Here is a 24755-nt window from a genome sequence, read left to right as displayed (position 1 = left end):
GGTCTGGATATAATTTCCAAAACTGTAGGAGGGGGAAAAAAAACGTTGGTACCATGGAAACAGAGCAGGGGATATAAGTGATTGTTACTTGTCTGCCTTCACACGACTCATCCCTGAAATGTCAAGACCCTCAATAACACGGGGTTATTTCCACCCAAGATGTCAACCTGCTAGAACAGCAGAAAGGACACGCTGCTGAGCGAGCTCACCAGGTGTGACAACCAGGCAGGGCAGCGCAGCTCGGGAAGGACGGGTATTGTAGGAACAGAGAAGGGGAACGAAAGCAAGCTCAAGAAGGAAGATACCATGAGGCCAGGAGAAGCGGGGAGGAGGGGTTTGGTTTGACCAGCAAGACAGCAACCGAGGCCTTCACAGTGAAGGGCTGGCTGTTGGCTGCACTTAACCAGAACCTGGTGAATAAGCAGGGCAGTGGATGCCGGACGGGTGTTACCTTGCCCTGGCTCCTGGAGCGCACATGCAGCCTCTGCAAAGCACAGCTTGTGGAAGCCATGTGCATCCTCTGGTGATTTCTTCAGTCACTTTTCCTTTGCTCTGCGCTGGCAAATCCCACCCTCTTTGGGTGCATTCTAACAATTAACAGCGCTTGGACTTTCCTTACTTTGCTGGGTTGTGCAGCCAGAGCCATGTGCTTTTACATCACTGGAAGTGTTCCTTGTTCCTGCTAAATGTCCTGATTGTCAAGTGCATGTTGTTCCCTCATCTCACGCTCGCTCTCCCTGCCTGCCGTGCCTGGTGCACAGATGACACAGGTTCATTTTCTCCTTTAAGGCCCATCAGCACACCAGAGATCCCCTCACAGCCCAACACCTTCACACCCTCTGTGGGCAGCAGATCAGCCGTGATTCGGGAAGCTCTGAGGGCAGGAGGAGCGCTGTCCACCCGAGCTAAGGTGAACGTGTACCGGGGCTACCATTAGCCAGGGCTCCGCTTCCTGAGGCGAACCCCAAGGGCGCGCTAGGCCCCACAACCGCGCCCCTCAGCGCCGCGGCGGCTCCTTTAAGAGGGAGAGCGTCGCCATCTTAGGTTCCTCCGCCCCCTCCCGCCACGTGACCCGAGCGGCCGCCATCTTAGGCTGGCTGCGGCGCCGCCGCCTCTGCTCGCCTGGGTCACGTGGGGCGGGGCCGGTGGCGGAGCGGAGCTGAGGGGAGCGGCGCTGCGCGGCTGGAGGCTGAGGGGCGGCAGGCGCCATGGGGCAGTGCGGCATCACCTCCTCCAAAACCGTCCTGGTCTTCCTCAACCTTATCTTCTGGGTGAGTCCCTGGGCGGCTGGGGAGGGTCAGGGTCTCCGGGCGCGGGGTTGCCTCTTCCTCAGCCGTGAGGGGAGGGTCCGGGCAGGCCGTGGCGCCAGACCCGACCCTGAGGGCTCTGCGGGCCTGGACCGCGCCGCCTCGCTGCTGTCCGGTTCTCGTTCGCGTGCGGAGGCAGCTGGGCGCTCCCCCTCCACACTCCCCCCCTTCTCCACCTCGCTATTTCCGTGCGTATTTAAAAGCTTTGTGTTGAACCAGCGTCCTGAGCCCCTTTGCGGGGCCCCTGCTTTAGCGGTGGGCCCAGTGCCTTCCCTCTCAGCCCACTCCTCCTGCCAAGTTCGGAGGTGCATGGAGCTGAATCTGTCTCAGTCGTCTTTCAGTAGGGGTTTAACGGGCATTAGAGGTCTTGCGGTAAAGACGCTTGTGTAATTGAATACAGATTGAGTTAGATTGTTGAGATTTTCAGATCTCTGAAAGTTTAATTTTTGTAGTGCTGTTCTGGCTATTTACGGTTTGGCCACCTACTTTCAGGACGTCCGTCCCAAATACATAGCAGTAAGTATGGAGCACTGTTTTCTTCCTCGTTTTTTTAACACAAAGTAAGGACATGCAGTGTTCAAGGCCAGGTTGGACAGAGCCTTGGGCAGTATAGTCTGGGGTGAGTCGTCCCTGCCCATGGCAGGGGGTTGGAACTGAATGATCTTATGGTCCTCTCCAACCCTAACTATTCTAGTTATATATAACTTAATAGCCCAAAATCAAGTCTTGCATTCCACTCTTCCAGTAGCCACAGCTGCACTATAGTATTTATGGGTCACTTAAACCTCCCACAACTACAGTCATGCTGACAGTAAGATAGAAGCTTAGCTGGATTGGTGGATCAGAAGGTTGCTGTAAATGACCTTTCTCAGGATCATCACACAGGCTGCAGCATGGCATTGTATTCACTGTAATAATTGGGCTGTCAGAATGACATAACTCTAAATAAATAATATTCAGTAGACTTTGAGAATTCGTTTTCCTCATTTAGCTATTGCATTTCTCATCCTCTAATCCCAGCTCCAGGAACAGAAGATCTGTTGTCCCAGCTGTTCAGAGATTTCAGCTTTGAAAAAGTAATAGTGGGTGACAAGATATTAGAGCATAAAAAGGTAGCTATATATAGCTACTTCATTTAATACTGATAGCCTCGTAAAATCTAACAAGTGTTGCATGATGGAAGTTTTTGTCTAAATATTTACAAAGGAATCTCTCTCATGGGTGCTTAAAAATTAATTGTGGTCAGGGAAAGCACATATCTGTGTAGTCTCACCAGCATTTGTCTATACAGCTCTTCAGAGATGAGCAGTAAATGTGAGGCATATTTGACTCTAAGTGGTGTATTATTAGGAGACTGTCATTTTGACTGAGGTGTATAGGCTCCATTCTTTATCTCTGAAGTATGAGGTAGTTACAGCAACCTTTTAGTGCAGCTTCTTGTTTGGAATCTGCTTTGTTGGGTGTGGCTTTTTGTTACATGCGTAGCTGCAAATGCCATTAAAAAAGCTATTTAACAGGTGCTACCTCATACTTAAAAGTTTTGGACTAGACAGTTGTGAGTTGCATTATTAATGGCATCTTGAAGTAGGTTTTTCTTCAGTTGCTGATAGAAACTAGGCTCTGTTCTGAATAAATGAACACAAATTCTGTATGCAGTTTCTCCCCCCCTCCAAAAGCTTAGTGATAAGTTTTCATGATTGATAGGTTTGAAAGGTATTTCTTGTTGTTTACTGCATTAGTAATTTAGTAGCACATTGAAGTTGGCAGTAACTCAGCTTAAACAGTGGTGGGTACAAAGTTATTTTGTGTAATGCTGAATCTAGCACTTCACAGTTGTTAATGACTTTTTTTTTTTTTGAGACAAACTTGAGTGAATTAAAAATGGACAGATTGTATTTAGATAGAATGTACTTTGTGTCAAATTAAAATGTCACCGATTTTGTATTCTGTCAACCATCTCCAGCCTAAGAAGTCAACTTGTGCTGATAGCTTTTTGGCAGGGAGGTAAGTGGGTTGCTTGTGCTGGAACAACCTTACGGCTCATCAGCTGCATGTCGAATGAGGCAGGCTTTCTAAAAGTGAGAACTGCAAAAATCAGCATTTTTCTTCTCTTTAGCAAGCTGTAGCATAAAATAGGAAATCTACATACTTTAATCAAAAGTAGTACATCTTCATTTTTAAATGGCAAGAGACAGAAGAATTTCAACTCTTGATCTAGCACATTTCATTTACTGACTTAGTTGACTGTGTATATAGTAATTTGATGCCTATCTAGTTGACAATGTGATTGCTTCTGTGGTGTTACAGAAATCTTCTGCTTGATTCATGTGAACTTCCAGTTTTGAAACTTCCAGATTTCCACTGAAACTTTACAATAGATAACTGCCTATGATGGGTCAAGTAAATATAAAGTCTTCTATAAATGTTTTTATAAATTAAATGTCTCTATTGGATGTCATGTGTAAGTCTTGGGTATTATGGTCATGATCTTTGTGGTCAACTGTAGTAACAGCAGAAGACTTCTGCATAGTTTGCTGTTGAAATCTCTGCAACAGTGGCTGGTCAAAATGATTTATAACTTTCCTGACACCCCCGCCTTTCCCTATGGATCTCATATTTGTAGGAGGATGTGGATGTTCAGAGTGCTTTGGTAGGTATCTTATGTGAGATGTTAAGAAAGTTGTGTCTACTGCTGGAGAAAAGGCAGAGATATTTCTGTTACGCTCTGCATTCTAGGATGCAACTTCTTTATTTCTTTCCAGCCTTCTGAAAAAGGCAGATCAGCTGAGGCTTGCTCACAGGTCATACACAGCCATACCCACTCATTTATCATGGATGACTGCTGACTTTAATAACCCGTACTCCATTCAGTTTGTCAATGAATCTACAAGTCCATCTCCTTTTGAGAAGTCCTGTGCTACTTAATACATATTCTGTTTGACACTATAAAAAAGTTGTCTTGTTTCTGTGTAGTTTTGTGGAAACTTTTTTCACATCTGGTTAAATTTGTCTATTAACTGTACATTCCTAAATATTAATTACTGCTACAGGAGGTTTTGTTGTTTTTTTTTTTTAATTCAGAAGATGTGCTGTGGAAACTACCTTCCCCTTGCAGCAGGACAGGTGCTGGCTTATCAGATAGAAAGGCTTTACTCACCTTTCCAAGGTTTTGTTGTGGAACTTTGACAGTTCAGCTCAGTTGCGTTTGCAGGGGTGTCAGGCATGGAGTACATCTATTGTAGGTACACATATTGCCTTAAAAACAAAGTTCTGCAGGAAAGCAGCATTATGAGTAATAGTCATCAAGAGTAGCATAATACAGATCTTGCATGAAACATACATTTGAATTTTGGATAATTTGGCAGAGTCCTTAAGCTCAAAGGTACTTCATGAAGAAATGCATTGATAAGAAACATCAGTTAAAACTTGCCCTTCTTGGAAAGATCAGAGGAATACAGATCAGATTAATACATTTCTTAGTATTTTGTTATGAATTAGTTTTAGAGTAGATATGATAAATGGCAAAGAAAAAGCAAACATTCAGTTGACCTTTACCTTGCCTTAAATTTGCACAAGATCTGTCTGGTCAACTAGTGACTTCATTTTCATTTAATGGTGCTGAGTCCCTTTCTTTAAGGAAGGTTGTTGCATAGGAGGAATTGTAGCTTGAAAGACAGTATGACTTTTTGAAAATTAGATTATGAAATTGAGTTATGAAACTTCTAGTACATGCATTCTCTGACATGTTTTTGATGGCATGGAAATCCCAACGTTGATCAGTCTGTCAGAAGATTTAGGATGTTGTGTGGGAAATAAATGGTATGACAGCAAACCATTAAACTGTAGGCTTTAGAAAAAAGTCAGAATAGTTGATAAGAAGAAAGACTTTTGATATCTTGAGAATGAAATGCTGAATATGACCAATGACAAATAATTCAGTTGAAAGCCGTTTTGAAGAAATGAGATGACAGAAATGCTAGGGAAATGTCTTCAGTCTTACGATTAGGATATAAGATAGAGGATAAAAATATTCAGAGATGCTTGTAGTCTTGCTTCAGAAAAGGGGGGTCTATCTTATGTTCCTGAAGAATGTGTTTTGACAGCCTGCTTGACTAAAACAGTACCTAATACCCTGTGTTTGCTCTGAGGTTTTCTTCACCTCTGTGTCCTCATCCTTGAGAAAAGGAATGAATTCTGCTTCTGTAACACTTTCAGTAGTTGCAAACTAAGTTCTTCAGTTGCTCTTGCAGTTATTTAACTGACTTGAAATTATTCATTTTATAATTTGTTTGACTAAGCTATTCTAAAACCTTTGGTATGGTTGTTGAGAGAAATCTTGAGGCTTTAGTTCTGTACAGCAAGAATGCTATCTGTGCTGTCTTTAAAATGGGCTGTTGCTATCAATGTGCATGTAGTGTGTTCTGGGTTTCTGGTAGAAAAGAAGAAAGAAAATGCAACAATGGGAAAATAGATTAAAATTTAGCAGTAAAAAGCAAAAGTAGAACGGAGATCCCCTTACAAAGGAATAAGCCAGGCAATTTTTCTGCTTTACTGGGAGCTTGAGAATTGTTTCAGATCTGGACTTTAAAAGATGGGATAATGAGGAAACTTAGAGTCATCAAAGACTCTAATTGACAAATGATCTCAAAGGCTGCGGGTCAGGGATTACTTGACCATAGCCTTTTATGTCTTGAAGGGCAGTTACTTCTCAATGTGAAAATTGAATGTTTTGTGCTTCAGTAGTGAAGTAAGTGTATTGCAGGATTGTGTTACGGTTTGGAATCCTGTACATTGTATAAAATATATTTTTATGAATTTAGGATTTAAAACTCAGTGTTGTGCCTCTGAGTGTTTTGGGTTGGTGGGGTTTTTTTGACAATATTTGCACATGAATTTTCAGGTAGCAAATGTATGCCAGGCCCAGATTTTTATGTAGACTTTGATTAAGTAGCATACTATTGTCGTTTATGTTTCTTTACAGGATAAGTTTCAAGTCTCTGTCTGAGCTTTTACAGGAGTTTCTGAATCTGGTCTTGTGATTAAAATCAGAGCTAATACCTAACAGAACTAAAACCAGCTTGTAAAGCTAAATGTGATATCTTTCAGTAGTGTATGGAAATTGAAATGCAGCTTTACCTGGTGAAACTTCATAGCATGGATTAGTCACTGGTGTTCTTGTGCAGGGTTTCACTGTCTGGAAACAGTGGAGCACCAGGCCAAGTTTACAACCCTGGTGACTAAGTAGGTGTAAAAGAATATCTGGTGCACTGCCTTTTGCAATTAGTGATATTTGTAATGTCAAATGCAAAAGAAGCCTAGCTTAGCCTTTTGGTTTAGCTGCAGAAATATTTGAATTTGAGGGGTTTATGCATAGGGTTACCAAATTGAATTTGCCTAGTATAGACAAATCAGTCTGGCTTACTTGAATTTTACATGGCTTTGTTTTATAAGCCTTTAAACTATTTCTAACTATATTACAAGATTGAATGGAATAGCTAGTTTTATCTTCCAAAGGATTTTTCAAGACAATTAATAGCTCAGTGTTCCAATTGAATTATTATTAATGAGAACAAAGTAGAAGAGTATCATGAAACCACTGGTTTCTAAGGTGGATGGGCATTAATTTAAGCAAGTAGAGAAAATAATGTCATGTATGTGTGTGTATTTGTTTCAGATGGAAGGGGAGAGTGAGAGACAGTAGCAAAGTGTTGAAAAGAGTGTAAAAGAGAAATAAGCATCAGAGATGGGGCCTTTGAAGTTAAAACTGAGGAACTAGATTTTTGAAGGACAGAAAGCTAAAAGAAAAACTTAAGACAGCAGATCCAGGGAATCTCTTCATCTGACAGTAATTAGGCTACAAATACTCTAGTGTTGGAGAGAACTGAAACTGTCAAAGGAATAGAGTAGAAGTCAAATAATGGAGAAGTGTGAAAAAAACACTTAAGATACTGCTCAAAGAAGCCCAAAAACTGGGTAGCAAGCTACTGTACCAGTGTCCCTTCGTATAGGTAAGAAACATTCAGGAATTGGTATGTGTGGAGAAAAGTAATTTTTATTAAAAATGAAACTGGTAGACCTGCAAAAATCTCTCCTGGAATGTTGTTGGTTGGTTGGTTTTGTTGTTGGTTTTTTTTTTTTAATAAAAGAAGCTTGGAGCAGACTAGAAAGACAGTGAGAGCAAAGGTACGCTGATCCTTAGCACAAGGAAACCAACACACACGTTGGGAAAAGCGCTCTAGGACAGGATCCAAGCAGAAAAGGTGAAGGACTGTTAGCCAAAATTTTGCCTTTCAAACTGCTGCAGTGTGTTAGCATTACAGAAAACAGGAAAAGAGGTTTTGGTGTTTGCAACCTACTTAAGGAAAAACAGCCAAATGGAAAAAAACCAAGCAAACACCACCACCACCACCCCCCCCCCCAACGACACCAAGGTGCATTTACATAAGTGTGTAGCCTTGCCTGCCTCAGTGCATTTGAAAGCTGTCATTATGAAACAGGCATGGGCTTAAGACGCTAATGTTTACCATTGCAGGTATCATTGTGTCATCAGGGCTTTCATCTTTCCCTTCAGTTCTTTTTATACTTTTTTGGCTTTTAATAACTCCTAGAGGCCCATGCCAAAGCAGTAATATCAGGCTGTTTCTGAACTACAAGAGGTCTATGCATTTTTTAAATTTTCCTCTGATGAGAAGGATGTCTGATTGTTCAAGCTGTCTGCAACAAACTGTCTTCATTGACTGGACTTGTCTAGTCATCTTTTTAAAGGTTAACTTAACCTAAAATAAAAGTACACCACTTCAGGTTCACTACTACAGGTTAGATGCAAACAACTCTAAAAAGGATGTGTGAATGCTGAATAACCAGTCATCTCCCTGGAGCACACATGTGACCTGGCACAGATTCAGGAGCTGCTGCTGGCTCTATTCAGAGCCTTGAGCAGATTAAGTTTGAGAATACTTCCTTCAAGCCTTGTTTATCAAAGAGTTATTTGAACTGTGCACAGTTCATATATTTAGCTTCCATTTAATGATAGGAAATGCATGACTGTAAATGTGGTAGCTTCTTATTCAAATATCTTTGAGTTGAGTGAGTTCAGACTTCTGCAGATTCAGTGTTTACTCCGCAGGATAACAAGCTTAGAGATTCTTTTTATTTTTTAATTATCCTTTTTATACAGATTTCAGTTTCTCTAGATGATTCCCCTTTTGGGAAGCAGATTGTTTAAGTGCATGATAATGTTTTGGGGTTCTGATTTTCTTGTGGGTTTGTTTTGTTTAAAGTTCAATTTTATTCTTGGTTTGCGACAGGTAATGTGCATAATGGACTGCAGGCTGAACATATACTAGCAATTAGCCCAGTAAATGCCCTTCTGGTTTAGTTTCTTCCAAAGTGAATCCTGATATACACTCCTGGGAGTATTCAGTGCTGCAAACCAGAAGGTAGTAAGTGAAATTCATCAGAAGTTGAGCAAGGATTCCTTCAAAATCACTTTCCTAATCCCAGCTGAAATACTGATTTAGAGACCTCCTCCCTTCCTGTTTTAAAGTAGACTACAGAAAATATTAAGCATCTTGAAGCTGCAATGTGAAAGGAAAACAGCAGGCATTTGAAACTTGTTTTCCTGTAAATGAGCAGAGTAGTGTTGCTGGTTTTGTTGTTCTGTGATAGGCTAGGTAATGTGCCTGTTCAAAAATAGTGTTAAACTGTGCTACACAGGAAAGGAGTTTTAATCTCCATAGCTTTTAGAACTATTGAAAGCTCCAGCAGGTACCTCTGCTTTCAGGAGCTTGTCAAAGAGATTCCGAGGAAGAGTAATTTTTGAGGATATGATAACCTCAAGTAGAGGCAGTGTCTTTATCTTTAGCTTCCTCGTGATTCTAGTGCAAGGTTTACAGGCATGAGTGCACACTGCTGTTCCTAGAATTCTGTAGCTTCTTCCACAGAATCACCAGTTCCACAACATTCTTCAGAAGCAAAACTGAAGGCCAAATGCTGTCGTGGCTGGTTAGTCATTTTAGTATCTCCATGTGTGGAGAGGGTTTTGTGAAGTCTTCAGATCAGGCTGCTTTAATCTGAGAAGTCTAAAGAAAAATCTGCCTTTCCAGCTAATTCTTTTAACAGGCACAGAATGTGGCTTTTCTTAGTTTCCAAGATGATACCTCTGTACTTGTCAGACTCAGCTTGTCTGGCATAATGCTGAAAGAGCAAAGTTCTGTAAAAAGTATATGCTTCTTACATTAGGGAAGGAAAGCTAACACCTGTAGGCAGGTTTGTTTTTTTTTTTAAAGGTTGAACTTTATGTTTCAAAAAGATTCATTAAATATATATGCTCATGCAGTTTAGGAACCAGATTTTGCTTAGAGAAGAAGGAAGGCACTGAATTTTCACACAACAGAGAAGGACAAAGGGGTTCACAAATGTTTCTGATTTCACTTTTGTGGTATATTTTCTTAAGTGCCTGATACCAGCCACAGCTGTGGGGTTTTTATGTGCTGCCTTGCAGTGTGGCATGCTTCTGAGAGGCACGTTAAGTTCTTAGAAACGAAAGATTACATCACTGTCCTGTCATTCACACAGTTCATTGCTGGGCAACAGTTAATGTAATTCCATTGTTCAGTGACACTACTTTGAGTCTTTGCTTTGTGTACAGAAATCATACGTCTGCATTTTGCCATGCATTTCTGTAGCTGGATTAGCAATTCAACATCTTTTGTGCAAAGGGGCAATTTTGTAATAGCTTGTTCACTTCAGATAATCTTGTCTGGAGATGTCTTGCTGTTGGTCCTTGACTGTTACGGAATTTTCAGTGTCTCTACTGTTGTATCTACCTAGCACCTTTTGTTGAATGAATGTGAGCTTCCTGAATGCTTTTAAGATTCCTGCAGAGTACACACTTACCTTCACTGCACAAAGAGAGGGAGGGGGTGAAGAATATTGCACAAATCCATGCAAAACTGATGATGCTTTTGAGCTGGCTCTTAATACCTTTGTCTTTGACATAGTGTTTCTGTAACAGAGTGTTGTGGGAAATATTCAGTATATAAAGTAGTGTTTATGCAGTATTGTTTTATGGGAAGTAGTTGCGGTAATACTGCAGTATATCTAGTACACAGTAGCAAACAATGCTGAAATACTAGGAACCAGTCACCTTACATCTTGTCTTGTTCTATGCCACACTGGACAGGATGCCCAGAGCTGTGGAAACTCCATCCTTAGACTTTTTTTTTTTTTTTTAAGACTTTGGAGAAAACCTTGAGAAACCTGGTCTGAATTCACTGTAGATCCTTCTTTGAGGAGGAGATTGGACTGTATCATCCCCTGAGGTCCCTCCTGGCCTTAATTACTCATTGGTTCTTTGTTTCTACAATAGCATAGCCCAGTCTTGTGGTATTGTAGCAATTGGAACCAGCTATGTGCATGTTTGTCTGCCCTCTTCTTTGCAACACAAGGATAGGACATTTGTAAAGTAAAAATTGGGAAGGCCCTTTGAAATAAATGTCTGTTAGCTGGCTCCTGAAGCAGCAGCTGCCTGTCCTTTACTAGGTCTGCTCAGCTTAAAGTTAATGAAGGTATTGATGTGTTGGGATAGCTGTAAGGGGGGAGTAAGGTCACATTGGGTTGATGAGTGCTTTGTCTTAGGGTTGTAAATCTATATAGTGGCAGCTCCATCCTAAAGGTCTTATTTGCAGGAACTTTAAGCGAGTTTTTTCGTATCTTCGTTTAATAAAGACCATTTTGTACAATGATCCTTCTGAAAACACATCTTTGAAAAGATCTGTGGTATGTGTTTTGGGGTATTTGGTTCTGTCTTTTAATAACTAGTGCTTCATATTTGTTCCTACCTGCTTTGCTGATTAGAATTCATTTTTACAGTCCTGTGAACACTTCAGAAATGCTGTTTCTAGCAGTTTATTTTTCCTTAGTAGAGGTTAAAGTTTGCAATGTGTGTTCTATTCTAATATTAAATCATAGGTAGTAATTAGCGAAATGGAAGAATAAGTAGTAGGTAAATAGTAGTAGGTAAATAATAGCAGGTAAAATTAACTGCATACATGTTCTGAAAGCCTGTGGGATAGTAAATAACTTGCTGCTTGAATGGATTGGAATCCTGTTCTCAAAAGTATGAGACAGTTTGTGAATGTTAGACTATGTCGAAAGCTTAGTTCACAGCATGGGAAGGAAGTATTTGAGAGTAGGGGGCAAGATCTTGGTGTTCATGGCATGGTTACCATAATTTCTTGATGATGTGCTATGACTTCCATATAACTTACATAACGAATGTAATTTGAAAACTACTGGTTGGCCTTCATTTGGGATGTTCCTAGTAAGCATATGCTGTAACTTAGCAAAGATGTCTAAACTTAAACAATTTCTGAGGAAGACTGCTTTATAGAATTCGATAAAACACTTGCGCATCAGCCTTGCCGAAATGCGGATTTGGTGTTCAAAGGAACTTAGTGTGTTATTGTCTGTTGCAGGCAGCAGCAGGCATACTGTGCTACGTGGGAGCCTATGTGTTCATCACATATGATGACTATGATCACTTCTTTGAAGATGTCTACACACTGATTCCAGCAGTTATCATCATAGCTGTGGGAACACTTCTTTTTATCATTGGACTTATTGGGTGCTGTGCCACAATTCGAGAAAGTCGCTGTGGACTTGCTACGGTAAGCTGCAGAGGTTTTATGTGATGTTGGATGTTTTGCTACCTTCTCTTTTAATGGACTTCTAAAATACTTTTTTAAAGCTTGTTCTAATCTTATTTTATGGCCTTAAATGTATTTTCTTTATATTTTATTACAAACATCTTATTTTGATTTTTCTGTTCCAAATACTGGTGTGAAATTAGCCAGTCCTGGCAGCAGAAGGCTCTTAGTTGTACCTTTTTTAGAACTGTGGCTATCTCATTAAAAATATAAAGCTGTATAATTAAATCTCATCTTTATCTGTTCTGGTTGAAAAGCTGAAATTGGACAGAGAAAGGTGATTCAGGAGCCTTCTTGTTTTCAGTATTCTGTGTCGAGGTTAACTAAGGGTTGTTATGGTGCCTAAATATTTTCCTTTATGGCTCAATATGAACACTTAATTTGTGGTATTTAATGCTATGTGTTTTCATGAATTTTAACTGTAATTTCAGCTTGAGAATTAAGTAGAAGGAGAGGCTGGTATTTAAACTGTTCCCTCATTTTGTTTTTATCTTTGTTGGATGCTGTGTAGTCTTCTTTAACAGTTTATTTTAAAAATGATCTTAAATATACCAAGAGAAATGTATAGCTTGCTGTCTCTGCCAGTTGTTACAGGGCTTTATGTCAGGAAACAGTCCCTTTAGTCCATCTACCACTCTTAGTAATAGCCTGGGGAGCTTCTTTGTTGTGGCATTCATATTTATCTTACAGAAAGAAGACTGAAAAGAAACACTTGATGAAAGCACTCCAGTATCGAGTTTTCAGCCCTAATGATCAGCACTTGCCTGGCTGGGCAGCTTATTATTCCTTGGTGAAGCTATGAATGCTAGAGTTCCTTGATGCAGTTAATTCTGGGCTCATTTGGTCAAATTAATTGCCTGTTTTGTTATCTGTTAAATCTGTTAAAACGTTACCTGAAAAATGACTTTACGTAGCAAAAAATCTATATGGTGACTTTCAGAGAGTAAATGGGTAAAATTACTTGCACACTCTCGATTGTATTTTGCAGTTTGTGATCATCCTGCTCTTGGTTTTCATCACTGAAGTTGTGGTGGTGGTCCTTGGATACATTTACAGAGCAAAGGTAATAACTGACCAATTTCAGCAAGTGCTTTGTTGTGAAACTCTGACCAAAATACAGAGATGTTGACTTTATTGAATTTGCTTCTGTGGAACTGTTAATAGGTATTTGTTAAGGGAATAAAACCAAATCTCTACATGGGTTAATTTGAGATGTCAGTATCTTAAAACTTAGAACATCGATATTCCTCAGAGTAAAGCAGAAAGTTTTCCGGCAGGCAAAAATCCAGCTGGAATGTGTCATTAACAGTTGAACAGTGGAGGGGGTTGTAGTGACTCGCTTGGGTATGTTTCCATTATCCAGATGATCTTCTGATTTATTTATGCTTTATGAATGATTTAGGTTACACAGTATTTGAACATAGAGCATATTGTTTTGATATACAGTAACTTAAATGTTGTCTTGTGTTTTGGTATGCAAACTAACACTGCATAATAATAAAATCAAATAGATTGAATGTGTTAATGTATACTGTCTAGCTTTATACAGGTTGTTGACAGGAGGTGTGGCTAAAGAAATTATTTCTCCACTGTTAGAGCCCGAAAAATGATCCTAATGGTGTTTCTACCAGCACAGTATGTGGCAGAAATATACCATGTGTTACTGCAGATACCACAGTGTAGCTTGATAAAATTCTAACTTGCACAGTTTCACTGGCTGTTGTTACATCTGCATCTAAATTTTGCCCCCAAAACTAGGAGAAAAGGCATTTTTAGATGTGATATGTAGTATGATTGCAGTATAGGACACTCCAGTGATAGTTTAATAGCAAGCTGGACTACACCACAGTTAACCTTTCTTTGGTCTTCTGCGTTTATATAAACCACCCAGGACTTGCTAGTTCAGTGTTCTCTCCTCCTTGCTTTCTCCTACTATCATGGAAGAAACAGTGAGACAAACATGAAGTAAAAATCTGGAGTGCTTGCTTGGTTTACAAGGGAAGGCTGCCTTGAGTATTCAGTACGCAAGAGGACCTTGGGCTAAGCGTTAAAATTCTAGCCTTGGTAACAGGTAGAATGGGTTGTTACAACAGAAATACTCTATTGGCAGTGCTTAAATTCAGGATATGTTTTCCTCATGGTCTACATTTGATTTCTGGAATCTTGGCAGTGCACTGAGAAGATCATCTGGGACTCTGAAGCTTGCAGTGGAAGTAGTCCTTAAAAGCAACTGAGGAAGGCAGTACAGTTCCTGGAGAATGGGAAATATGTTGAGTTCTTGCACATTAACTTGAATGGTTGCCCTATGCTCTAGTACTTACAAGGGTGTACTGTATTACAGTATAGTTGTTATTCAAGAGTTACCATGGATCTGATGTGGACTAAGCTGTGGTCATCTTACACTTTTCTGTCTTTGGTCTTTAAGTAGCTTGCTCTTTTCAGTTAACAGCATTCAAAGCAAATAGAAGCCGATGCATAGATCTTTCTTTCCTAGCCCCTCTGAAATTGCACACTTGAAACACTTGTAAGCTGTGACCAATCCAAGTTTCATGTTGCCTCTCACTTTTGTATTGCTACCATACTGTTTCACAGCTGTAGGTCAGAGCTTGGGGGAAGAGGGGTTATCTCTTTTTTGTCTCAGCATGGTATTACAGTAAGTCATTTGTGGGAGTCAGTATTTGAAAGCAGAATCTTAAATCTTCTGAAAGATCAGACAGGGTTTGTTAGTAAAAAGGCAGTGTTCTATTACCCTATGGTACTTAACATCTTAAACTTGTTTTAGAGTACAGCAGGAGTGTGAGAAATAATTTATTACCAGTGAAGTAGGAAGTGAAATCTGCATATACTGTGCTTCGTTAATCTTGTCCTCTTGGTTTTGCATGGCATGTGTGTGGTTTTTGTCATTGGTTTCCTTAGTTGTTGTTGGTTTCATTTTTTAAAAGGCCCCTGCATCATGTTGGGATTATTTCAGTGTTAACTGAACAAATTTCCCACCAATGCTTTACAAACAAAAGGAAACATCAGGTCAGAGCAGTTGCTCATCATAACTGTTGGTACTAAGCAGGACTGAATATAATGTCTCAAGAAAGTGGCATTGTGCCCCTTGAAAATACAATGACCTTGAAATTGCTTAATTTTCATTATGTAAACCTGATGCTATTCAGACTCCTTCAGAACACTATGGATCATGTCCAGGTCACATTGTGATACTGTTGTGACCTGTTGCAGGATCTGCTAGCAATGACTCTTATTGGTAAAAGTAAGGCTTTTTGTAAGTGGCAGTAGGGATTAAACAGGCTGTCAGTTGGTTGAGGATTTAATGACTTTTTTCCTTCTGGGTGGAGTAGTTGATTTCTCATTTTTTGTAAAACCTGCCAGTTAGCTCAAGCTAGTGGCTTCAGTTTGCATTGTATGTAATTTGCATGTTTTTTTCAGGCATAATGTTGCCCTAATTGAACCATAAGCCAAATGATACACAAGGAAGCACAGAAATAAATGATTTAAAAACCTATATGACAAATTGAACAGCTGGTTTGTTACATAAATCAGAGTTGTAAATCACAGTAGTTAAGTCCTCAAACAACTGATTTTATGCTGGTCTGAAACAAGCTGCCTGTGCAGGCTAAATTGACTTTTATTCCTATCTATCTTGATACAGATATACTTGTAAAGATAACTAGCATTCTTGGGTGGTGGGGAGTGAAGCTTGTGCAACCTCTTGTGTAGAAAATTGTTCCAGTAAAGCATTTAAGGGAATGATGTGTTGGCAAGACCCTCCTACTGTAACTTGCAAATCTAAAGAATATGCATGCTTAGTTAATGCTCAGCCTCAAGATTACATTCCTTGTACATAATTCCTGTTGAATGTAATAGGAAAAAGAATCAATTCAGAGCCTTACTATTGTACAAATGTTTAGCTACACCACACTTTATGTGCATTTAAATAAGGTTACAGTGAAACGTCATTAAATGGCTCTAGTCAGATTTCCTCCAAAATGGGCATTATAAGACACCTTTCTGGGGGATAAGTGATGATTCTTGGGTGGCATCCATTTCTGACACATGTACTTGGCAGCATCTTTAGCAGCTTGACTCATCTGCAGTAGCTTTAGGAGCTATTCCAGTATGTACAACAGTCATCAGCGTTTCTTGGGGGGGGGGGGGACACACACGACGTCTGGGACTGAGCAGGGAGCTTGGATCAGCCGGAAGACCTCATCTTTGGGAATTTACTTGTGCTTCAGTCAGAATGGGAAGAGCAGGTGGTATGACTTACTTGTATCCTTGTGGTCCCAAAGGGAATGAGATAGCCCTGGTTGTTATACTGGGTTTGGTTTGGAACTTTGAAAGGTGAATGAATGCTATGGTGGAGAGTCCTGAAGTTCATGGAATGTCTGCCACACTGTCATAATAAAAGCAATTTCTCTGGAGGTACTTGGCAAAGCTGCTTTGTCTAAAATCTTGTGGAAGATAGCTGCTTGGGTTGTTTTCTTACCCATTTGCTGCAAACTAACAACATCTTTGCAGAAGTCAAGTTAGAAGTGTAAGAAGCTGTACCACCCAAATATGCTGATTTCAGATGATAGGGAGTTACCTTGGTTTCCTGCATTGCTATAATGAGCAGTGAAATAACTTTACCTAGCCCTGTACTGCTTCTGTTGGAGTGCTAATGCAGATGCTTTCCTACTGCTTCACAGGTAGAGGATGAAGTTGATCACAGCATTCAGAAAGTATACAATGGATACAATGGGACAAATCCTGATGCAGCCAGTCGTGCTATTGACTATGTACAGAGGCAGGTGAGATGATGAGAATCATGGGAACCTTGCAGTCTTTTCTGCCCTTAAAACACAAATGCGATGTTGCTCTGCCACTTGTGTAGCAGTTTTTCTCCTATTCTCACAAATCTAGGAAACAGCTGATTGGTCAACAAATGACTGGACTTGGTTAAAATTAGTGGAATTCTGACACTGATGATGCAGAGCTACATTTTATGTAATTGGTTGTGGGTCAGTGTTTGACTTAAAATATTTGGTACTTGCATGTTTTCCTGCAGTGGGATATGATCTTAATACACTTGCATATTCTTAATATTAAATAACTGTACATGCTTGGGTAGTCTGAATATATTTGGTATTGCAATTAGAATTACTGTCTCATCCCACTTCTTGACTGGTAAACCCATTGGCTCTTTACCTGTGTGATCTTCCAGTTGCGCTGCTGTGGGATCCATAACTACTCAGACTGGGAGAATACCGTCTGGTTCAAACAAACTAAAAATAACAGTGTGCCGCTGAGCTGCTGCAAAGCAACCCTCAGCAATTGCACTGGCAGCTTGACCCGCCCGATGGACCTTTATTCTGAGGTAAGACGCTCAAAGTAGGAACTTACTAGCCACGTGCTTTTGCTGACAGTCATTTAATTTTCTTGTTGGTGGGAGCATGAAGTTTTGGGAATATTTGCTGCTTTAACAGGAAATAAACAGTTTCTGGGGAAAAAGAAAACCTTTTTTCATCATCCTTAGTGATATACTAATTAATGACTTCTTTTAGTGTGTGGATTATCTTTCTGACCTGTTTGATGCTTTGGGGGCTTTCTTGGTGTGTGTCTGTATGTGGTTGCCCCATGGGTATGTAAGAATTGTACTTGTTTCAGGGGTGTGAGGCTCTGGTTGTAAAGAAGCTTCAGGAGATCATGATGTATGTCATCTGGGCAGCACTAGCATTTGCTGCTATTCAGGTAAGAGAATATTCTTTATCTGTAAACTTTTTCACAACTGCTGTCCAGGTTATTACAGGTATGCACAGAATCATGGCAGCGTTAGTCCCTGCTTGGTTTGGGGAGTAAATGGACATCAGTCAAAAGGATCTAAACACTTTAACGCAGAACTTTTCAACCATGCATGGTCTAAAACTACTGCTGTGTGGATGAATATTCTGTTAGCTTTGAAGATAGCTGAACAGTCAATGGTATGTGCAGTTAGCTGCTAGAGAGTAAGAGGTAAATTATTTCTTGAAAGCTAATTAAGTATCATGAATGTGCCCTGATATTTAACTCTTGAACAATTTGCATAGAATTTAATTTCAGACTTTAAAGCAGGTAGTTCAAATTTCATGCCATTTTAAAGGTACGTCAGCTTAATTGTGTTTCATGGCATACAGATAATGTCAAGCCCACCCAGGAGATACACCAGGGTTTTTGATAGTGTGTTCAACAGAGCTTTGCCTTGTGGCTTAAAAGTTTCTTGTGTTCTGGACCTCAGCAAAAAAATGATGTCCTGAACTGGAGATGCTGCCTGCTTAAAATCAAGCACTGGCTGTCTCCGGATGAATCTTGATTGTTACAGTTACCCTGCTTTTAAAAAAATGAGGCAATAAACTAATGTGTGTCTCAGTATTTACTTAGATTATTAAAAAAAAACAAGCCTAGGGCTGCCTTCTAAACATATCTGTAAAATTGGAATTTTGAATGCTAATCAATTTGGCAGGCTTAGTGCATTATTCATATTATTTTCAGCCTGTGCCAGTGTTACAGCCTCTCAGAAATGTAGTACATATGATGAATACCAGAGACTTGAAAACTAATTTCAAGGTTACTTTTGTGCCTTTAACAGGCATTTCTATATTTCAATGCTACAAGGATATACTCATAGGTAACACTGTATACAGTAATATTGTGGAGCTGTGCAGAACGAGATTACCCCAGGTATGGAGCTTTAAATATGATGAGATCTGTGCTTAGGCTTCTGAAGGAAGGTATTTGTTTTAATTGCCATTCTTAAAACTTTGACTGATAAAACAGTAGTCTTCTTGAACACGGAAATGTATTTGTGTAATGTAAATAAAAGTATTTACCACAAGCATGGCTACTGTGGCTGATTTTTATGTAGGAAAAAAAACGTGTGTTCTGAGGCTGGGTAAGCTGAATCCCAAGAGGAGGCATTATTCCTAGTTTTGGAGTTTGCAGGTTGATTAACACGTATATCCGAAAATCCTCCCAATAACTGGGCCACAAATGCTGTGGCTGCTTGGCCAACTGTTATTCCTGGCTCATCCATTCTAGGCAAGCATGTTAGTTGTATCCCTTCTGCAGTGAGTGCTCTTTGCTTTGTCTCCACGTGTCAGTAACCAAGCTATCTGCAGGAAGTACATCATTTCTAAATAGTTCATCAGGAAAATAAGAGCACCAGAGAAATGTCTTTGCTAGTGCTGCAGTATAGCATTTTGAAATGTTTTTGCTTAAAGGTAAAACAAGCTACACGATACCTGTTTAGAAAATGAATGAAGCTAAGTATAGGATACAAGGTGTTGGGAATACCCTTGAAATTCCTGTCTAGTAATACTCGGTGGTAATCACATTTAAGTCTACCAGAAGTCATATTCTTGTATCTTTGCTCCACAGTTCAAATGATTGTACATTCACATGTTTTTAAAACATTAGTTTCAGTCAAGTTGGTACTAAACACTATTCCAATTGTTCTATTGCTCATCTCCTGAAATGTAAGAGGTAAGTTGTGGACCCCCCCCCCATGTTTGTAATACAGGATTTATGTATTTAGCCTGATTCTCAGCAAAACGACCTGTGTGCTAATTGAACTGGAGATGAGAATGGACACTTCAGCAAATGGCCTGTAGCCTACATAGTTATGGCCTGTAAACTTGGAGGAGTAATTACATTTTTCTTATTACCTTTTGGTGAATTTTACTACCTTTCCTAGACTCGCTGCATAAGAGTCCACTCTGAACTGGTGGTTATTTCATGTTATGCAAGAAGCCTGTCCAAAGTTCATCACCTCTGATAGCTTACAGCCAACAAATTCAGCTTTCAGTACGTTCTTTCAAATGGAAAGGCTGAGGAGAATTTTTGCAGGGCTTGGGGTTTGTGACAACTTAATCTTCTCTGCACAGAAGTAATTGATATGCCCATGTCTCAGTTACCATGGGAATCTTCCAGCATCCAATAATTCCTTAGTCTCAACCACAGTGACAGCACAGAACTATTAATAAATAGATGGCAAACTGAAGGGAGAGGGAGCAAAGGCATTGCAGGGCAGTAGAAGTACTGCTGGATTATCTGCAGAGTTCATCCTTAAAGATAGCTTTTGTAGTCAGTCATCATTTCCAAGATCCTGACCCTGCCTGTTGCATATACAAGTGATTACAACAGATTAGTTTGGTGAGAGATTGGATCTAATTACTGCTGGCAGACAAATATTATAAAATAATAGACTTTTTAATAAACCCTAAAGAAACCTGACTGTGGGAGATGTCTGAACTCTTCAAGTTGAAGGCAGGGTTGTGCGTGGATCCTTCCTCAACACAGACTTCTAAAATACTTTTGTTCACAATATTAAATAGCAGCTGAAGAGAAGCAGAATCAAATGCCTCAGAAAAGGTTTTAGAGGTGCGAGCATGTTTTTAAAGTGACAGATTACAAAGGAAATTGAAATACAGGAGTTATTTCTGTGTTTACTTTGAACTCTAGGAATATGCTCAGTGGCCTCCAAAAGAATACAGATGATTTAAATAGTAACTGAAAAGTTGATTGCATGAGCTTTTGTTATAGTAACTGATGGTTTCGGATCTTACACAGCTGTATAAATTGAATGTCTTGAGTCATTGAACGGGATTATCTTGTGTGGGTAATTGTAAATGTGAATTAATGAATTGACTAGAATGGATTATAGCAAAAGACTAATGATGTTTCTCTGCAGCACACTCATTTTATCCTTGTTTTGAACAGGGGAAAAAGTTAAAGTTCTTATACTTGCAGGCTGTAAGCCTTCTTCAGAGTTCTGGAGCCAGTGGCATGTACCAAAAACTCTCCATTTCATAAGTCTAACCTAAATTTGGGTTTTGTTTGGTTTGGCTTTTAATTGTGGATGTTGCCCTGTCACTTAGAAGGGCTGTATCCATGAAGAGGGCGTGCAGTCCTGCGTTTTCTCTTCTTCCAGCATGACTATAACAACCTGAGCTAGTTGAAGATGTCCGTGCTCACTGCAGGAGGGTTGAACTAGATAACCTTTAAAGGCCCCTTCCAACCCAAACCTTTCTGTGATAACATCTTTGGGAGTTAATCTGAACTGGAACCACCCCGGTACCACCCCAGTACCAATGCAAAGTGAAGAAAGGTACTGATTTTTACCAGCTGGCCTAAGTGCCAGCCTCTGGGTTACCCTTCATACACTTTGAGCTGGTTTCTGCTATAGATCCAAAGCACGTGTAATGCACTCCAGACAAAGAATTTTATTAATCTTTGCAGCGTGTCTTTTTCGAGGAAATTAAAAGCTTATATGAGAATTTCATTGTACCACTTCTTAAATTGCTGCTTATTTAGATTCAGAGTTCTAAAATTGCTCAGTCTTTGAGCGGACTGAGTTACTGTGTTACACACATGATGCTTGCATCAGACTTGATATTAAAAAGTTAGTAATTCTCCTTTTGTGTCCCAGTGCTGTATTTTCACTGGGTTTTCACTGTTTCTGTGAAGAAGCTGTATACTTGGTTGTCTGCTCAGCCATTTCATTCTGTTTGCTTTCTGTTCAAAGGGGTTTTGGGGTGAGTTTTTTTTTGGGGGGTGTTTTTGGAAACTTAGCTTCTGGGTGATGCTATTTAATCCAGAGCTGTGACAGAAGCCTCTTGAAGTATTTGCATCTGTGAATAAACTTCTATCCATATAACCAAATCAGGATAATATCTTACTTTACTAGAAGATATTGCTGACCATAGGACACAAGATTGTACCTGATCTTTTTTTAGTAGGTACAGTCTTATTTTACCTTCAGTAAATATGCAAGTTCTGAAGAATATCATGCCCTACATCCCTGCTTACATTCATCTGATTTAAGCCTTGTAAATATATGCAGGCTGATCATACCCTAAATTCCTGATAAACTTGTCAGCAGAGTCATGGTGCTTTGAATTTTAACAGCAAGAAAATGTCTTCAGAGTGAAAAATTCACATTGGACTTAAGCTTTCTAATATGACATTCAGAGATGGAGCATTTGGAAGAGATTTCAGGGGTTAAGTAGATTCATAAAACTAAAGTTCTGCTCTTTCTCATCATAGCAGTTGGAGGCTAATGCATTTGAATTTCACTTGGATTTTTTAGACCAGATAGAGTGTCTAAAAATCTGTAGTTTTCATGAAAAAAAGAAGTCCCTTCTTCCATCTGAATTATGGAGGCAGAATGCAGATGGCTGACCAAAACACTTTTGTAAAAGACATCAAGACAATCTTGCAAGAAAATCAGGCTGGAGTTTGTGGCACTTCTTTTTCAGAGCAGGGCATGAAGCTTGCTCAAGAACAACGCATTTGTTGCCATTTACCTTCTGGATGTTTAGTCTTGCAATGCATGCTGACAATTTCTGTGCTGAGTTTAAATCTCTTGAAGTACCTTCTTTGCACTCAGCTTGTTTTCTTTTTTCTGTTTTTTCTCCATAGCTTCTGGGCATGTTGTGTGCCTGTATAGTACTATGTAGGAGGAGTCGGGATCCTGCCTACGAGCTTCTCATCACTGGTGGAACCTATGCCTAGAAGAGAATGTGAACATGCAGTTCAATCTTATCTCAGTCATGTGGAAGGTGAATGGGCCAGGTCTACTGCAATAGCTTTCTTGCCCTAAGCATAGTCAAAGCACACCTTTCACAGATGAGACAGCTGTACTGTACACTGGTGATGGGCAAAACAACTCAGCTTTACACACACCCATATAATACCTGTGACTTTCACTGTTTTAGCCAGCTATTCATGTATCTAAATGTTTTAGTATACTAGTAAACTTTCTAATTTCAGAACCATTTGCAAGTTTGGTGTCATTTGGTTGATATGAAAGTCAAAGGATGTGTGCCTACTTTGGTAGATTACCTCTAAGCATTAACTGGCTGATTCTTGCATACAGAGAGGGTGTCTTAAAACCTTTGCTACATGAACCTTTTTCAGCCAAAGTTGTACAAAGGAAGCCAGCTGTATTTAATTGGAGAAAAGAAGATGTGAATCTTGCCCCTCACCAGTGTCACTTTTTAAAGAACACTTAAGTCCAGTACACTTTTATATAAATAAAAGGAAAAACAAAAAAGACTAACCAAACCCCAGAACTTTAGGATCATGTGACTGCAGTTTTGACCTTCCGAGAGCAAATCTTTCCAACGTTAGTGGTTTAAAATACAAGCTGGCTTTTCAGGAGTATAATGTATGCACTACTGTTCTATAATGAAATATTTCATTTTTCTATGAAGAGCGGTTTTATGTGTTGAGTGAACTGTTAGACTGTAGATCTTCAACTGGTTTGGAAACAATGTAGCCATGTAGCGTAGAAAGTAGTATGTGAAAGTGATCTCAACTGTAAATAGTAAACCTGATTAAATAAATCTCTGTATATCCTCCCTATAAACATGTCTTGTTTTTCTGTTTAAGATTCCGGTGTATCTGTTCAGATGGAGTCCTGGTGTGCTAAGAAATGTAAGCTTTAGTACAAAAGCACTGGTTTTGAGTGGCTTCACTTAAATAGGTCTGTATTTAAGGTTTGATGGAAGCTTGATTGTATCATGTTTGTTCTTTTTATTTGAATCAGTACCAGAGAAACACAGCACAACAAACTTGGTTGAATTTGGTGGAAAGTTAACATGTGAATACAATTAAGAAAGAATCTATTGCCTCTCAACAGTGGAGGATGAGTAGACCTACTATAACTGCTGTATGTTAATTGTGCATTAATGTGTCTTGCATTATTCGGATGCTTAGTCACTGCTCTGCTTTCCATGGCTTCAGTTGCCTCAGCCTTTGTAGATGCCAGGAACATTCAGCGTTTCTACCAGTTGTTTGTGTGCTTTATCGTGCAAAACAGACATGCTCAGCCAAACTGATACCAACATGATCTTCTCAAATACCCAAGAAGCATTGCTCAGGAAAAGACAGTTCTAGGAGGTACAATCTGTTGTTAAGGCCAGAGTATTGTGGGGGGGTGGGAATTTGAGTTTCTCAGAGTTGTTACACTGCTGTAGAAGTACACTTTTGGAATTCTATGTTAATTTCCCAAGGGTAAGTTTCAAATGATAGGCTCTTGAGGCTTAGGTTTTCATTCTTACTTTGGTATGTGGCTTAATAATCTGAAAGGCCTCCAGGGACTCTTGCATTCAATTTCCCAGATGTGGTGGCAAGCCTGCTAACTGAATCTACTGTAAGAAACATTGACAAATTTAAGGATTATCTTCATCATGTTGTATTGCAGATTGTGGATATGCTTGGTATTATCCCATGTTGGTAAGATTAGCTTGACCCTGGCTTGTAAAACCGGGGCAGGTTTTAAACAGACTACTGTGTTGCAAAAAACAAAGCTAAGGATGCTTCAAAAAGTGGTCGGCTCTCAGTAACTATGAGGCAGAAAGAAGCTTCACAGTCCACAGCCTAAACATACCTCTTTGAAGTGAGGATACCTATGGAAAGATTACAGTGCATGTACTTGTTAATCTTGCCAGAAGCCATGGATCTGAAGTAGAGAGGACTTGACGGGATAGCACCAAGTACTTGCATGTAGATCAGGGAAATCTCTGCTTTAGAAAATGCATATAATTTGTGCTGCAATGTGGAAACTTCTGAATCTACTTCATATTTTACAGCATTTTGGCAAACGCAATCTGGACAAAGCCAAATCGAACTTTTAACTGTTGTGAATTACTGTTTCTGGGAATAAGTGGCCTTCTGGCACTGGATCATGTCTGTTGTGTCTTGGATGTGCGAA

The 24755-nt window shown here is 39.7% G+C and overlaps 2 protein-coding genes across 2 annotated transcripts in view; one reads left to right on the top strand and one right to left on the bottom strand.

Moving 5' to 3' along the window:
* PSTPIP1 (proline-serine-threonine phosphatase interacting protein 1) overlaps positions 1–24755 on the bottom strand; it is a 469822-nt gene that overhangs the window by 381296 nt on the left and 63771 nt on the right. The gene's annotated exons all lie outside the window — the stretch shown is intronic.
* Positions 1115–23408, top strand: TSPAN3 (tetraspanin 3). Its single transcript, XM_061447269.1, has 7 exons — positions 1115–1271; positions 11786–11977; positions 13005–13079; positions 16714–16815; positions 17229–17381; positions 17672–17755; positions 22460–23408. Exons 1-7 carry the CDS (start codon positions 1209–1211, stop codon positions 22550–22552), a joined length of 762 nt encoding a protein of 253 aa, XP_061303253.1. The 5' UTR covers positions 1115–1208; the 3' UTR covers positions 22553–23408.

The sequence above is a fragment of the Pezoporus flaviventris genome, unplaced genomic scaffold (genome assembly GCF_033815535.1).
Source record: "Pezoporus flaviventris isolate CSIRO_AGI_PZ_B2104156 unplaced genomic scaffold, CSIRO_AGI_Pfla_v1 ptg000006l, whole genome shotgun sequence".
Lineage (NCBI taxonomy): Eukaryota > Metazoa > Chordata > Aves > Psittaciformes > Psittacidae > Pezoporus > Pezoporus flaviventris.
The sequence above is the reverse complement of the archived record's forward strand: the minus strand, read 5'-3'. Positions and strand labels throughout refer to the sequence as shown.

Excerpts from the sequence above, each read along its gene's own strand:
- TSPAN3 (XM_061447269.1), top strand. The coding sequence starts at position 1,209 with ATGGGGCAGTGCGGCATCACCTCCTCCAAAACCGTCCTGGTCTTCCTC. Across the intron at positions 16,816-17,228 it reads TTGACTATGTACAGAGGCAG|TTGCGCTGCTGTGGGATCCA; the intron begins GTGAGATGATGA and ends GTGATCTTCCAG. Across the intron at positions 17,382-17,671 it reads CGATGGACCTTTATTCTGAG|GGGTGTGAGGCTCTGGTTGT; the intron begins GTAAGACGCTCA and ends TACTTGTTTCAG.